Source organism: Takifugu rubripes, chromosome 10, assembly GCF_901000725.2.
Source record: "Takifugu rubripes chromosome 10, fTakRub1.2, whole genome shotgun sequence".
Classification (NCBI taxonomy): domain Eukaryota; kingdom Metazoa; phylum Chordata; class Actinopteri; order Tetraodontiformes; family Tetraodontidae; genus Takifugu; species Takifugu rubripes.
Window position 1 is genome coordinate 1,160,754 of NC_042294.1, and position 14,794 is coordinate 1,175,547.

Below are 14,794 nucleotides of genomic sequence, written 5' to 3' on the forward strand. Positions count from 1 at the left end.
AGCAGCTTCCACTCAGCAGGAGCAGGCGGTTATAATAGACTCCAGACGAGCGCAGAACAATTATAACTGATGAATAGGTGCGTTGGAGAAGCACTCGCTTTCGTGAAGAAAGCTTTCTTCATTTGTAAGTTAATTAGGCTAAACTGCACAGAGGGAACTGCTGGATCAACATCATGAAAATTGAAGTGTATTCCTGTAATGAATACTGAATAAGACCTAAATAATAGATGCTGAAATATCCTAAAGCCAGACCCAGTTTAAGACTAAGCCATCTTTATTTAAAAGACATCAGATCAGCGTGTACATCGTGACATGCAGTCACGCCGGCCTGCCTGCTTTCTTTGCACTGTGCGTTAAAAGTAGGTCTTTGTTTGTGCATCGCGCTCGAGGGTTGAAAGACCCAGAGTGCATTAGTGGGATCAAAAGCCAATGACAGTTCATGAGGCTATTTTTGATCCCAAATCAAATGTTCAGTCAGTCTCACATGGCTCCATCAGGTTCAGTCAAAGATTTAAAGACAGTCAAAGTTCCAAGTTTTCTTACAAGCATCAAATTAGCATCTTAGCATGTCGACACTGGCCACCAAAACATACATAAGTAGGTTAGCATGATATTTGCTCAAAGCAGCCATTAAGGGCTTAAAGAAACTCTGGCGTCAGGCCACCTCTAGCCTGTCCACAATCAAGCATTAAGGATCACGATGGAATCACTAAAGAAAAATAAATATTTGTCCAAACAGATAAACGAACCTGCTTCCAGTAACCGATCAGATTAATGTCTCTATAACGTTAGAGGACTGTCTGACTACTAAATTAAAAAACACACTTTTTTCTTAAATTACACTGATAATTTAATAATCCAGAAGCTTTCAGGTGGACGACCTAATGCTTGTTTCTTTGCAATAGTTCACTATAAGGAGAAAAGAACCCAGGATTTATCCGTGTTATGTAAAACCCTGAGCTGCATCCAGCGTTCTCTATTGTTCTTCATACTCGAACAAACATTTCTGCTTCTGCCTCGATAACTGCGCTTTCTGAAACTGAAATCATGGCCACGTAAAATAAGCTGTTGACAAAACAGAGGCTCACACCCAACAGGGCCCGCTACAGCCAGCATGTCGGAACACCGTCAACCACATAGTTGTTCTTTGCTTCAACATGCTCACGTTTGGCTCCAGCTGGAGGCACAAACTGACAAACCCGGAGAGATTGGGCAATAAAAACATACAACGGCATACTTGGAAAGGCTACTGTTTCCAACACAAAATGCATTTCATTCTTCTTTTAAAGGTTATGTTGTAGACATTCCTTCCTCTCAGACTTTTCCTGATCCTCAGAAGGTTCACTGCATGTTGCTGTATGTCCTTCTAAATACCATCGCACCAAAACCAAACAAGAAAGGCCACAGGAAGTTACCAAAATAAATACTGATGCAGAACGACAATAAAAAATCTTTGTGTTAATGGAGCCCATAATGGAGACCACTCAAACTCCTAAATTCCATTTAGGGGTATATGATGGCTCTATTGAGACCCATAGAGCATAGCTTATGGTTTTTGATGTACCAAAAGCAGGTTGGCTTGCATGTAGTCATCTAACTCATTTATAGAAATAATAAAAATGCATAAAATGCATAAATAAAATGCATAAAAATGCAATAGCGAGCACCTATACCCTCAGACTGGTGTGTTTGTCCTTTTTCTCTGTTGTTGTTTAACTTGGTAATGGACAACCAATGTTAAGCAGCACAAGACAGACAGGGTGCACTCAGTGTTGGGTTTTGAAATCAGTTTAGCGTACGCACACTCTCAAACAGTGGGTTTTAAAGAAATACATGCTACAAATAGATGTCAAAGATTATTCAAGCAAACTCTATCTGGGATTCCTTCATTCCAGGATTTGTTATGTCTTCAGGATTGGGTCTGCTGGGTTTCCATGGTTGTATGCACTTAGGTTTACTTAGACTTGCAGGGCCTCGGAAAAATTAGAACCTATTTTAACTGTGACACGTAGGTGTGTCTTTTAAACCAGAGCCCACGACTGAATGCAAAGACAATGTCTGTGTGTGTTTAAGGTGTAGAAAAAGGTGGTTACAGACAATGAGATGCTGTCAAAACAGGCTTTCAAGATTGTTTCTCTGAGGCTGAAAGCACTTTTCCATCCGAGCACCAATAGTAAACATCATGTTGGCCCTCCTGCCAGTAGCATTTACAACTTGTTCATACTTTCCATTCCAAAGAATCCAAATCTGGATTACAAGGGCTCATCAAATGGCAACAGCTGAATGATTTATTAATCTGCAAGGCATCATGCCAACGATCTGAACCTGTAGCAGCCTGAAAGGGAGAAAAAAGGCATCATTGTGAATGCACTGGTGGTGAAATAAGCTAATGCTCCAATGGCCCCACATAAGTATTGGCTGTGAGTCAGGACAACAGAATCATATGAAAGAAGCTTAATGCTGTCCCTAACCCAAAGCAAACCCATTATGCTCATTATGATCCGACTGATCTGCGCAAACAATTTAGCACATTAGAGGCTAATCGGGACAGAACAACAATGTACCAAACAGTGTGAGACATTTGGCAGGTTATGTGGTACAACTGACTCCACATAAGATAGGTGGATGTCAGGATCATCCAGGATAACCATGATGGGATCTGCTATCATTAAACAGTCCCACAAAAATCACAAAATACTTTGTGCCGCGTAACCGTCAACCATTCTTCATCTCAGACGTCTCAGATGCCCTCACTGGGCACAAAACCAGAACACGCACGTGCCAAAAATCAAGACTTTGGCTTACACTCACAGTTAAATCAGTAGATTTGATATTCTGCCCAGATCAACTCATACCTCTATTAATTCCGTATGCATTCAATTGGCAAACCTCATCCAGCATGCGAATCCTTTGACCTCACTACTGAAGCTTCCACCGCAACCCGCTTTGCAACCAACCTCCGCCCCAGATATGCTTGTTTGATATCATTTTTGTCACTGATGCTTGTTTTCTACTGTTCCAGCCTACTCCTGATGTGGACCACTTACACTGCGGGGACTCAACAAAATTCTGGTTTTATAATTCAACTCGAGCTAGATTCCTGCATTTCAGCCTTGTCCTATTATCTTGTTAAATCTGTTTACACTTACACAGAAACCTTTAGATTTCAACATTTTTTTCTGCCAGCACAGAAAAACCGTAGCGTGACTCAAACCAAGAACATCCCTGATAACCACAGCGCCACCATGAGACCACTTTCTATGCAAAATTGTTTCAAAATTGCAAAGAAACCGACTTTATTTTTTTTAAGCTCCTGGACCTGAGCCATCTCACAGACTGTGTACCGAAAATCTGAGTGATAATTTACAGAAATGACAAAAAAAAAAATGCTTCAATAACTAAAAGTTCTGCAGGAAATCTTAAACTCTTGCCTTATATGTGAAATATGTGGATTATGGTATATGTAGATTATGGCTCATAACAAAATAGCAAAAGGATACCAGCAGTTCTCAAGAGTTTGTGGTTTACATGCCAGGGTGGTGACTTTGGTTTCTAAATGTTCTGTTTTATGAGCGGTCAAGCTGATTAACCAGATGACTTGTTATATGAGTAATTAGTGGATAAACGCCATTGAGAGAAATAAACACAGTGCATCAATTCAGAATCACAGATTTTAGAAATTAAAATCAGCTGCCAATGTTTGTGGGTTGTACCCACATATAACAATAAGCTTCCAAACTGTAAAAAGTCAGGAGTGAACATCTACTGGGATTTGGAGGAAAAAGAACAGCAGGCATTAGTAAACCTTATCAACACTGACCATGGAACTTGACCTTGACTTTAAAATTCACAAAATGGAATATACAGAAAATATAACACAGTTAATACTTCTGTGCGAGCATTTGCTTGCAGAAATCCTCCCACCTTTGACTTTAAAAATCCATGTTTTTAACCGTGGACAGCATTTGTTATTCTAAGAAGTCGCTCTCAGCTGCACGTACAGCACACATTAGCACCTGTGCGCAAACCACCAGACAGTATTAGAGCATATCAGTCAGGGACAGTTCTTATAGGTGACCCACGTTCAAAGTCGCATGAATGAAATTTGTAACTAGGATGTTCATTAAAATGGAAATGTTTTTTATCAAACACTGGAATAGAAAACAAACAATATTAGTAAACAGTTATATGATTCAGTCTTGTACTCGGTGACGAGCAGAGATCATCAGTAATGACTCACTACTTAATTTAGTCCCAAAATAAGAATTAAATAAATATGTTACCATTAAGGTCAAAAACAGACTTTGTTTTCACGTTCTTCTCAAAACTGAGGGGAAGATAACATTTCTGCCCTTTAATTTTAAAAGACAAGCCTGTCAATCAGCTGGATAAGAAGTCTAGAAAGGAAAAATCCATGTACACAGAAGGTAAAAATGATGTAAAACAGCAAAAGAAAAATGCAAATGCATGAGTGGGTGGTGGTTAATGAAAGCTTACTTCTCTTCTCCTTACCCTGCTTTGTTCCCTGCTGTGGTGCAGTTTAAATCACTGCTGCTTGACCAGGGTTGAACCATAGATGTGCTTCTATGCTTCATGCAGGGCTTATCGAGCTGAGCCCAGCACTGCCCCCCACCCCCCATCAAATCATCTTTCAATTCCTACTCATATACAGCAGCGCCTCTTCATTACATAAGTAGCAAGCCGCTGAGTGCGCGGAGCTAATGAGCCCTGACAAGCCTTCCAAAGACATTTTCCCTACGCCTATTTTCAGTGAGTATCTATAGCAAAGGTCCTCACCTGAATGGTAACAGGGTTCAGCACATGGATGCAACACTGTAATTTCACCCTGATTTCAAAATACCAGTTATTCTTCCTGCAGACACATTCATAAAAGGTCAGAAGATAATATGAATCCAAACCTCATGGACTTATCTTCAAGCATCCCAAAACCGCAGACAACATGCTCATTATATGCAGCAAAACCTCCCAGTGACACGTCTGCAAGTCTTTTTTTTTTCCTCCTGAAATTTATGGCAAATTATGTGTTTTAGGCTTTAGCCTGCATTTAGTAGCCGTGGGAAAGCAGAGACACAGATGAGATCTAGCAATGCAGAGATTGAGTGATTAAGTATGGATCAGATCTGTAAAAGTAGGAGTGAAATCAGAAGCAATCAGTCACATCTGAGCAGGAGGACCCACAAAATGACATTTTCACATCAGCCCTGATAAGAGAACATGAAAATAGTAAAAGTTGAGCTTTCACTTGACGAGTGGAGGGCTGACAAGCCGGATGAGGCCTAATCCTGCATGAATATGCATACTGTGGATCAGATGGACTGTGAAGTCAATGGCACTTGAGTAGATTATTGATGTGCCCCCCTGAGATGGTGACAAATGTCTCAAGAAACGCCAGAGCAGATTGTAATTCAGTCAGAAGCTCAGCTGGTTCAACCCAAGTAACTGCATTTTATCCAAGTTTAGCACGTGCAGCGCAGATCTTACCAGCAGGGCCTTTTGCCAAATATCTCTGCAACTTGAGATGATTCATGTATATTTGAGAGGCAAATAAAAACAATAGGGTCTAGTCGAACAGCTGATGATCTAATCAATCAATGGAGAGATGAATTTCCCAAGTCCTTCAAGTCCAATTTTATGTAAATCAGGAAACCAACATTACTGACAGTCTTTTTTTTTCCACACCAATCTTCATCATACGCGACAAAGTCAGCAAAGCTTCACCGCTTAAGTACAAACGCCGGCTGGCCAGGGGACAACTCCGGTCCGGGCTGCAATCAGGAGGTGTTGCACCAGTTCTTGTTTTAGCAGAGAGACGGCGATACATGCACCAGTCAGGGTGTCAGGCACGCCATGACATGTAAGCCATTTTAAACGCAATACTGTAAAACACAAAAGGAAAAATCTTTCCCATGACTAGTGTAGAAGGAAAGCTGGTTCATTCTCAGAGTGTCAAGTTTCTACCATAGTTAACATGAGGTTCCAACTAAAATGTGTCCAATAATATATGAATACAAACGCCTCGTGCTCTTCAAACTGATGTCTATTCTATAGTTACATCACAGAATGTGAATTATCTTGTTTTATTTAATTTTGTTGCCAACGCTCCAGGCTCTCAGGTCTCAGGGTAGCCTTGAGCCAGACATGGCCTCTCCAGCGAGGAGGAATCTACACTTACAGTATCACTGCAGGGATCAATGATCCAGTCGCCTCCGTTCTGCTGAGGCACAGAAAAATCAGCCAGTAAACAGAGGAGTGAAGGTGTGTGGGAATGCCACCAGTGTGTATCTAAGGAGGAAGTGCTTTCAGTAGTGACTGTTAATGTTGACCTACTTCGTCACTGTTTGCTTTCAGTGGTAATGTCTACTGTACCACGGCGGCGATTCAGACCGTCCACCTGTTTCTGGAGGTGTTAAGGTACTTCATGAGTTCCTGCTTTCCTTCAGGTAACCCACACGGCTGTGATATTTGGTGTGTCATGCTTAAAATGCTCCCTGGCTAAAACAAAACCAACTAAAACTCTATCTGGGCTTGCTCAGATATTTTAAATCCTCGAGAAAAAGCTCCAAGTTCTGTCCTGGACTATGGAAACAGCTTCAATTCAGCAGACACTTGAGGGGTTTTTGTGTGCAGCACCTGCACAGTGACAAAAGAGGGGGAGGCCACAGGAACAGGGGTTGACATGCTTCCATCCTTTTACTGGTGATTTCCGGATCAACTTTAATTGACATCGGCATGAAAAGCGCGCAGAGTACCCCCCACCCCCCAGAAGACGCACAACACCTCACACCTGGCTAGAGACACAGTACTCCTGTCCTTTATAATATGGATGTAATAAGCCGTTAAACTACAGTGGAATAGGTTTAAGTCTCTGGCCGAACTGACTAACGCGCACGTCTCATCCACAATAACGCGCGAACACATATACACACACAGCCATGCAAACTTTTCTCTCCTGACTGGGACCCATTCTCGGGTTACCACAACTCATTCTTTACAGAGAATGCAAACTGGACCCACTTTTGATTTCACCCTAGGCGAAATGTTGCTGTTACACACCCCCTGACTGAGAGGAGGGGTCTTTGCCGGCTCCTTTACTGAAAGCAGACCCCCGACTGTCGCCTGCCCGCTTTCTGCAGCCGCAGAACAGCGCCATGTTGGGGCTGTGCTGTGGATGCAGCTCGGCGCGCACTGCGAGACTTTCCAAGCTCACCGAGCAGTGCACCTACCTTTGCTATCGCTTTCTTGTACCGCATGGCCGCTTGTTCGATCAGGTTGCAGACTTTTATATTCCCATCTCCACACGGAACGACCACCCGGGTCCTCCCGAAACACACCGTCACTTTCATTTCTCCGCCACTGCCACGTTAATTCCAATAAGGCGAAAAGCGCGTCGAAGCGATTAAAAACATCCCCGCAGCGGGAAGGTTAAAAAAAACTCTTCCCTGATCGCGGTGACGGGTTTATAGGTGAGGTCCCTGCGTCCTTGGGGGCGCAAACAAGAGAGAAGCCCCGCGTTGATCCCGCGGAAAGGCTGGGTGGCGTCCTCCTGCGCCGTATTGACTCACTTAAGAAACTTCCCAACAAAAAGCCTCTTCGCGCAGCGGGAGCGCACAACAGCAGCGACTGCGCGACTCTGCGCGCACATGTCGGAGCAGGCACAAGCGCCGTTTCCAAACAGCAGGCAGCTGAGAACAAGCTCGTCCGAACACACGTCACTGAATCTTGCGAAATCTACAGGTTGTTGTGCCTTACACCGGCGCGTCTTGCAACATCCCAAATGTATTTAGGACTTTGTTTCGGCCGACTCACCACCAGCCGGGTCCAGGCTGACCTATCCCAGGGCCGTGCGCGTAATTCTCGAGATGATAATCAAGGTTTTCCGAGAGAATTAAGTACGTACTATTTGATGCAGACATTTTAATCGTGTGTTGGCCAACATTGGCCAAATAGCAGTAATAGCCATAAGGAAATTTAATATACCTAGAAACAATACATTGGTAGTAGTTGAAGGCTCAGAACACGCCCTAGTTGCATTTGTGCATAAATTGTGCTGCATATATGAACTGCAATTTACACGCCCGAGGATGCTTCTGCAATATGACCCAGTTTACTAATAAAAGCTGCAATCCTTTTGTTAAGCTTTTTCCTGAAGCACAGTGGACTCAATGAGAAGACGAGTGCAAGAAAATAAAAAGATGGTGGCCTCAGACTTGACTCCAGGTCAGAAGGTCATTGGTTCAAATCACGGTTTAAATTTAACACCTAACACCTGTATCATAAAATGTAGCTGGACAGGCCACGTGTTTTAGAGATTTAATCATGTAATCAATCATATATTTAGACGTATCTTAATACTGTAATTCCTATTGGTACATCTAGATAAAGGCCTCCCTCTAGCGGTAGATGGGAACAAATACTTCCCAAAACTTGTAGTTGAAGCAATAAGTGTTTAAAGTTGTGACCCTTGTCAGTTAAGTCACTTCACTCAAATTGATTTATGTAAAGGGATTTTTGGCTCTTCTAGAATGATCACTACACATCAGGAATGCAGAGAGGAGAAGCCGGACAACAATGTGGATGAATTTCATGGTGAATTTCAATAGTGCCAGTACTTCAAAAGTAAGGAGGCTGAATTGTAAATTTGATGCACCCAGTCAAAGGGAATGGAGCTTTTAGTGTCATTTCTGTGAGCTGAGTTGTGCTGCAGGTCAAGATGAAGTGATACTTCCCTGTGGAGGGAGGACATGTTCCAACACGGCCTTAGGAATGAAGCAGCTTCTTCCTTCTTTCATCACAGACTTCCCTTAGTGAAACCGCAGACAAAAACTTGATGTTTCTCTCTCATCAGGACCCTGGTCTGGATGTGCTGGAACCAAGACTAACATTTGTTAGTGGTCTTGTCTCTGTGGCAGCTGGTGAGATATATCCTAAGTGGCGCTGTGAGGTCAGTACATAGAGCACAGGGTGTCAGGTTCAATAACCACCCCAAAACAATTATCATAAATGACTGGATAACTGAAGTGTATCCATACAGTAAGAGCAGGATTTTTAGAACCTAATTGTAAAGAAATAACTAGAACAGATCATTGATTACATTTTAAAAAAATCATATCAGTGTTCAAAATTCTTGCACATCCTTTATCGACATTTGTTGGTGTCGCTGCACTAAAGAAACTAAATTGTACACGTGCAAAAGGCTGTCGCCACATATTCCCCCCAACCCCCATCACCAGCAGACTTGCAGCAGACTTAACCTTAACCTGACAATTTTTATGTCACCTCAGCCACTCCCCAGACTTTATTTGATTGATTGATTGATTGATTGATTGATTGATTGATTGATTTGTCTGTTTGTTTGTTTGCGCCCTATTGCCCTCTAATGTTCATCTGATTTCTGCTTCAGAAAAGGTCAAGCCATACAGTCTGGTAGAAAACTGGTATTTTCATTATATTCAATATAGTTTCTCTTGTATTTTAAAATGAATCAGTCTTCCATCTACCCTGTCACACTAGCTTTTTATCCTCATTCATTTCTTCAATGCCTTCTGGTAGATTAGTGATCTTTTATCATCAATTATCTGCCTTACTCAACAGACACATACTGTATGTGGTTACACCCAGAAAATTCCCTCTGACTCCAAATGGGTTTTCATTAATTTCTATAGCTACACTATTTTCTGTGCTATTACTTATTGCTTCACTTTTTAATTGGAACAAATTAGTTTGTCCTTTATTGTGTTTGACAGATATGCCTTGCTGAGAAGTCTGGTGTTGCAGAGAACAGAGAACACCAGACGCTTCTGACTCTTGGCATCACACATCTGAACTGGAAGGCAGAAAAGCCACTTCTGTTTGTAGTTCTATATCGGCCCCCTGCTGGGCCACATTCAGAGTTCCTGTCTGAGTTCCCTGATTTCTTATCTGACTTGGTGCTTAGAACAGACAAAGTCATTATCATTGGAGACTTTAATATCCATGTAGACGTTGTAAATGACAGCTTTAGAAATGGCTTCATTTCATTACTTGAGTCAGTTGGTTTCCTCCAGCAGATAAACCAACCAACTCATAGCTTTAACCACACCCTAGATCTAGTTCTGACTTATGATGTTGAGGTAGAACATGTGTCAGTGTTCCCTCAGAACCCACTCCTGTCAGACCATTCTTTGATCACTTTCACATTTATGATTAAGGATTCTTCTATGCTCAGAGCACAGTCTTACTATAGCAGATGTCTTTCAGATAATGCTGTAGCTAAATTTAAGGAAGTGATCCCTGTGCTAATCCCAGGACCACTGTGTGTTTCCCCAGGGATAAATCATTATAATCTTAGCCCTGCTGAGGTTGACTCTATTGCTGAAGGTGCAGCAACCTCACTGAGAATCACGCTTGATTCTGTTGCCCCCCTGAAAAAGAAAATAGTAAATCAGAGAAGGTGTGCCCCCTGGTATAATTCACATATCAGGACCCTCAAGCAGAAAGTGCGAAGACTGGAAAGGAAGTGGCATTCTTGTAAAATAGACAGCTATCATGTAGCCTGGAAAGACTGTCTATTAGTTTACAAAAAGGCCCTTCGCAAGGCTAGAACAGCTTATTTTTCTTCTTTAATTGAGGAAAATAAGAACAACCCCAGGTTTCTTTTCAGCACTGTGGCCAAATTAACCAAGAGTCACAGTGTTTTAGATCCACGTATCCCTTCTTCGCTTAGTGGTGAAGACTTCATGAGTTTCTTCACTGATAAAGTTCTAGCCATCAGAGAAAAAGCTAACCAGGCCATCCCTACAACTGGACCATCACCAGATGTGCTGACTGTGGGAACATACAGGTTCTCCAACGAGCCCTTAAACTCCTTCAGCACTGTATATTTTTCTGAGGCGTCTTCGCTAATTCAAAAATCCAAGACCATCACGTGTCTTTTAGATCCCATCCCAACACACCTAAAGGATGTTTTACCATTGACAGGCAGTTCTATCCTGTACAAGATCAATGGTTCTTTAGTGACAGGTTATTTACCCCGGTCCTACAAGGTGGCAGTGATTAAGCCGTTGCTTAAAAAAACATCACTGGATGCTGATGTATCAGCAAATTATAGGCCAATATCCAACCTTCCTTTTATCTCTAAAGTTCTTGAGAAGGTGGTGGTGACTCAGTTACTGGAGCACCTGCAGAGAAACAGCCTGTTTGAGATGTTTCAGTCAGGCTTTAGAGCTCATCACAGCACAGAAGCAGCACTTCTTAAAGTTACTAATGACCTTCTCATAGCTTCAGATCATGGACTGGTCTCTATGCTGGTTCTGCTGGACCTCAGTGCTGCTTTTGATACAGTTGATCACAGCATCCTGTTACATAGACTGGAACGTGTGATTGGGATTAAAGTGACAGCACTAGACTGGTTTAGATCATATTTATCTGATAGATACCAGTTTGCTCATGTCCATGGTGTTCCCTCCTCATACAGTAGGGTTAGCCACGGAGTTCCTCAAGGTGCTGTACTCGGACCAATCGTCTTCACATTGTACATGCTTCCCTTAGGGAACATTATTTGGCAGCATGGGATAAATTTTCATTGTTATGCTGATGACACTCAGCTTTATTTATCCATGAAACCAGAGGAGACAGAGAAGTTAGTGAAGCTTCAGACCTGTCTTAAAGACATAAAGTCCTGGATGTCTTCAAATTTCCTCCTCCTTAACTCAGGAAAAACTGAGGTCATGGTGTTTAGTCCTGAACCTCTCAGGGATAGATTCGATCACATGATCACTCTAGATGGTATCTCATTAACATCTAGTCTCTCTGTGAGGAATCTAGGAGTAACTTTTGACCAAAACCTCTCCTTCAACTCACACATTAAAACAGTCTCTAGAAGTGCCTTTTTTCACTTGAAGAACATCACAAAGATCAGGAAACTGCTGACGCGGCATGATGCTGAAAAGTTAGTCCATGCATTTGTTACTTCCAGGCTGGACTATTGTAATTCTTTATTATCAGGGTGTCCAAACAACTCTTTAAGAAGCCTCCAGCTGATCCAAAATGCTGCAGCCAGAGTTCTGACAGGTATTGACAAAAGAGATCACGTAACTCCTGTAATGGCATCTCTTCATTGGCTGCCCGTTAAATTTAGAATAATTTTTAAAACCCTTCTTTTGACCTACAAGGTCCTCAGAGGCCAGCCCCGTCCTACCTGGAGGAGCTAATGATACCTTATCAGCCCAATAGACCGCTCCACTCTCAGAATGCTGGTCTACTTGTGGTTCCCAGAGTTTCTAGGAGTAGAATCGGGGGCCGAGCATTTAGCTACCAGGCCCCCCTGCTATGGAACCAGCTCCCTGTCCAGGTACGGGAGGCTGACTGCATAGCTACTTTTAAGATCAGACTTAAAACCTACCTCTTTGAAAAAGCTTATTGTTACTAATTCTGTTGTTCCAGTTACTATCATAGATAAACAAATTATCATACTTAGGGGGTCGTCTAATCATTAGGTTAACATCTTAGCTGTGCTGCTATAGGCCAAGGCTGCCGGGGGTCCGGAAACAGGATCACCTGACAGGCCTCTGTCACCCCCCCACTGGGTCATGGTTTCCTCTCCTCTCCTATCCTTTCCTCCTCATCATCAAGCAGACTAGTTATGCTGATTCCTGTGTAGTTTTTCTGCTTCTTCCCCCTGGCCTTCTCTATTCATTTACAGGTATCGCCGCCTTCAGAGCTGCATGACGACCTCCGGCCCCGCTGACCTGCTGTATAAATAGTGTATTTTTGTGTGTGTTTCTGTGCTATGTGCTCTATGCCTGTCCTCTCTTCTCTTCTCTTCTCCTCTCCTCTCCTCTCCTCTCCTCTCCTCTCCTCTCCTCTCCTCTCCTCTCCTCTCTCTTTACCCAGCCGGCCATCAACAGGAGGGTCCCCCTACATGAGGCTGGTCCTGCTCAAGGTTTCTTCCTGTTAAAGGGGAGTTTTTCCTTGCCACTGTTGCTTGTCTGGGGTTAGGCCCTGGGATTCTGGAAAGCGCCTTGAAACAATTTTGATTGTATAAGACGCTATATAAATAAAGATTGATTTGATTTGATATTATACGGCCTAAATGAGATCTACACTTTTTTGCTAGTTAAGGACATTTTCACGTTGCTTTTCATTCAGTTTTATCATTGTTTGGTTCCGAATATCAGTTTTTTTTAAATACACTTATTACATTAAATACAGTATAGATTAAGGGTTATGGATAATGGAATTTTCTGCATTTCTTCTGACTTGGATTGTAATGGTTGTGTAATATCAAATTTATAGGCTTTTGTTCTGATTGATTACCCTTTTATCTTTTTATTTTATTCAATATCACAATGATTATGGTATTATTAAGATAAAAGGAGTAGAAGATGAATGGTTGGAAAATATCGAGATCAAAGACATGGAACGTACCCAGGTGAAAATTAAAGGTAAACCACAAATAAAAGCCCATATCAAAAAGATAATGTTATGTCTTGAATATAACTGCCACTCAATATTTACAGTAACTACTAAACCAAATGTCTTTTACTCTAAATCTTTTTTCTACTGGCCACAAAAATGGCTTCAAGTGAGTTTAACAATTTGAACACGTGCTGGATGACTTGATAATGCAACAGAACCTGAAGCTCTCAGAATATATAGTTTCCAGACAGTACTTCGGTGTTCTGTGATTTCTATGCACAAAAACCCTTTTGAGATCAAAACTTCTTTTTCTCAACTCTCCTCTTGCTTCTGCTAATCAGCTAAATAAAACATTAAAAAAAAATATGAAAAAGAAACAATGTTGATGCCTGACTGAAGGAGGCACAAGAGTAACAAAAAATTTGATGTCTGAACTCATCAGTGTCTGATAGTCAGGAGGCCCATGGTGACCAGCAGCCAGCTGAAGGAACAGCTAAGAGAATTTCATCTGTCTTCATGGCAACCAATAGGGGTGAGCTGAGAGGGGAAAGAAATTGGATGAGTGTGTGAGCACAAAAACACACATGGCATCAACATGTAGTAAGAGTAAAATATGTGTATGATCAGTGATTAAGGATCAGATAAAAACTTTTCCATGGGACATTTCCATGGTGACCATCAGTGTGTGTCTCCGCTACTGTAACCTCCTCTAAAGGGAAGTTTACGGGTACCTTTAGAGGATATAACTGAGTCCATGCCCCATGGTAGGTACTTCGGCCCCGAAAAACTTGGATTGCCTGAGGGTTTACTCGATGCGTCATCAAAAATAACCAAACTTTCTCAGATCCTTTGAGACATCTCTCATTCATAGCATCCCCGCTGTGTACACCAACACAAACCAGAAACATGTCAATCAGCATCCAGATGGTCAATACCTGTGGGGTATTGACCAGCTACAACCATAGTAGGAACACAACTAATAGTGATTAGTTTTGAAATTTTAAGACAACTGGATGTCATAAACAAGCAGGATTATTTCCCCCACATATTGTGATTTACGCCCAAAGTATACTATCTATAGGCAGAAGTAATACAAGGTTATGGAACATAGTAGGTTGCTTTGAAAGATCAAGGCTCAAAGTCCCTCCAGAATCTAGAACATCACCAAAATATGCTGTTCTTCGGCCCATTTAAAAACTGTTATTAAAATTTCATTAAAGATCCATTCATAACTTTTTAGATTATTTAGCTAACAGCCACACAGACAGATCAGCTATATCACAACCTCCTTGGAGGTACTAAACATTGAAACATTGTGTTTGCAGAAAACTTTAAGTCTGAGTACATTCAGTGTTCAATAATTGGACAAGGAGGATTT

The 14,794-nt window shown here is 41.9% G+C and overlaps 1 protein-coding gene across 5 annotated transcripts in view; it reads right to left on the reverse strand.

Annotated features, from left to right (window-relative positions):
- Window positions 1-7,830, reverse strand: part of pard3aa (par-3 family cell polarity regulator alpha, a) — a 240,686-nt gene extending 232,856 nt beyond the window's left edge. Inside the window, exon 1 of one of the 5 annotated variants that reach the window (XM_029843172.1) lies at window positions 7,245-7,830. In XM_029843172.1, the coding sequence (XP_029699032.1) occupies window positions 7,245-7,364 (120 nt within the window). In that variant the 5' untranslated portion in view covers window positions 7,365-7,830. The remainder of the gene's footprint in view (window positions 1-7,244) is intronic. The other 4 variants (XM_029843175.1, XM_029843171.1, XM_029843174.1 and 1 more) reach the window with 4 other exon arrangements.
- Between the last annotated feature and the right edge of the window lie 6,964 nt (window positions 7,831-14,794).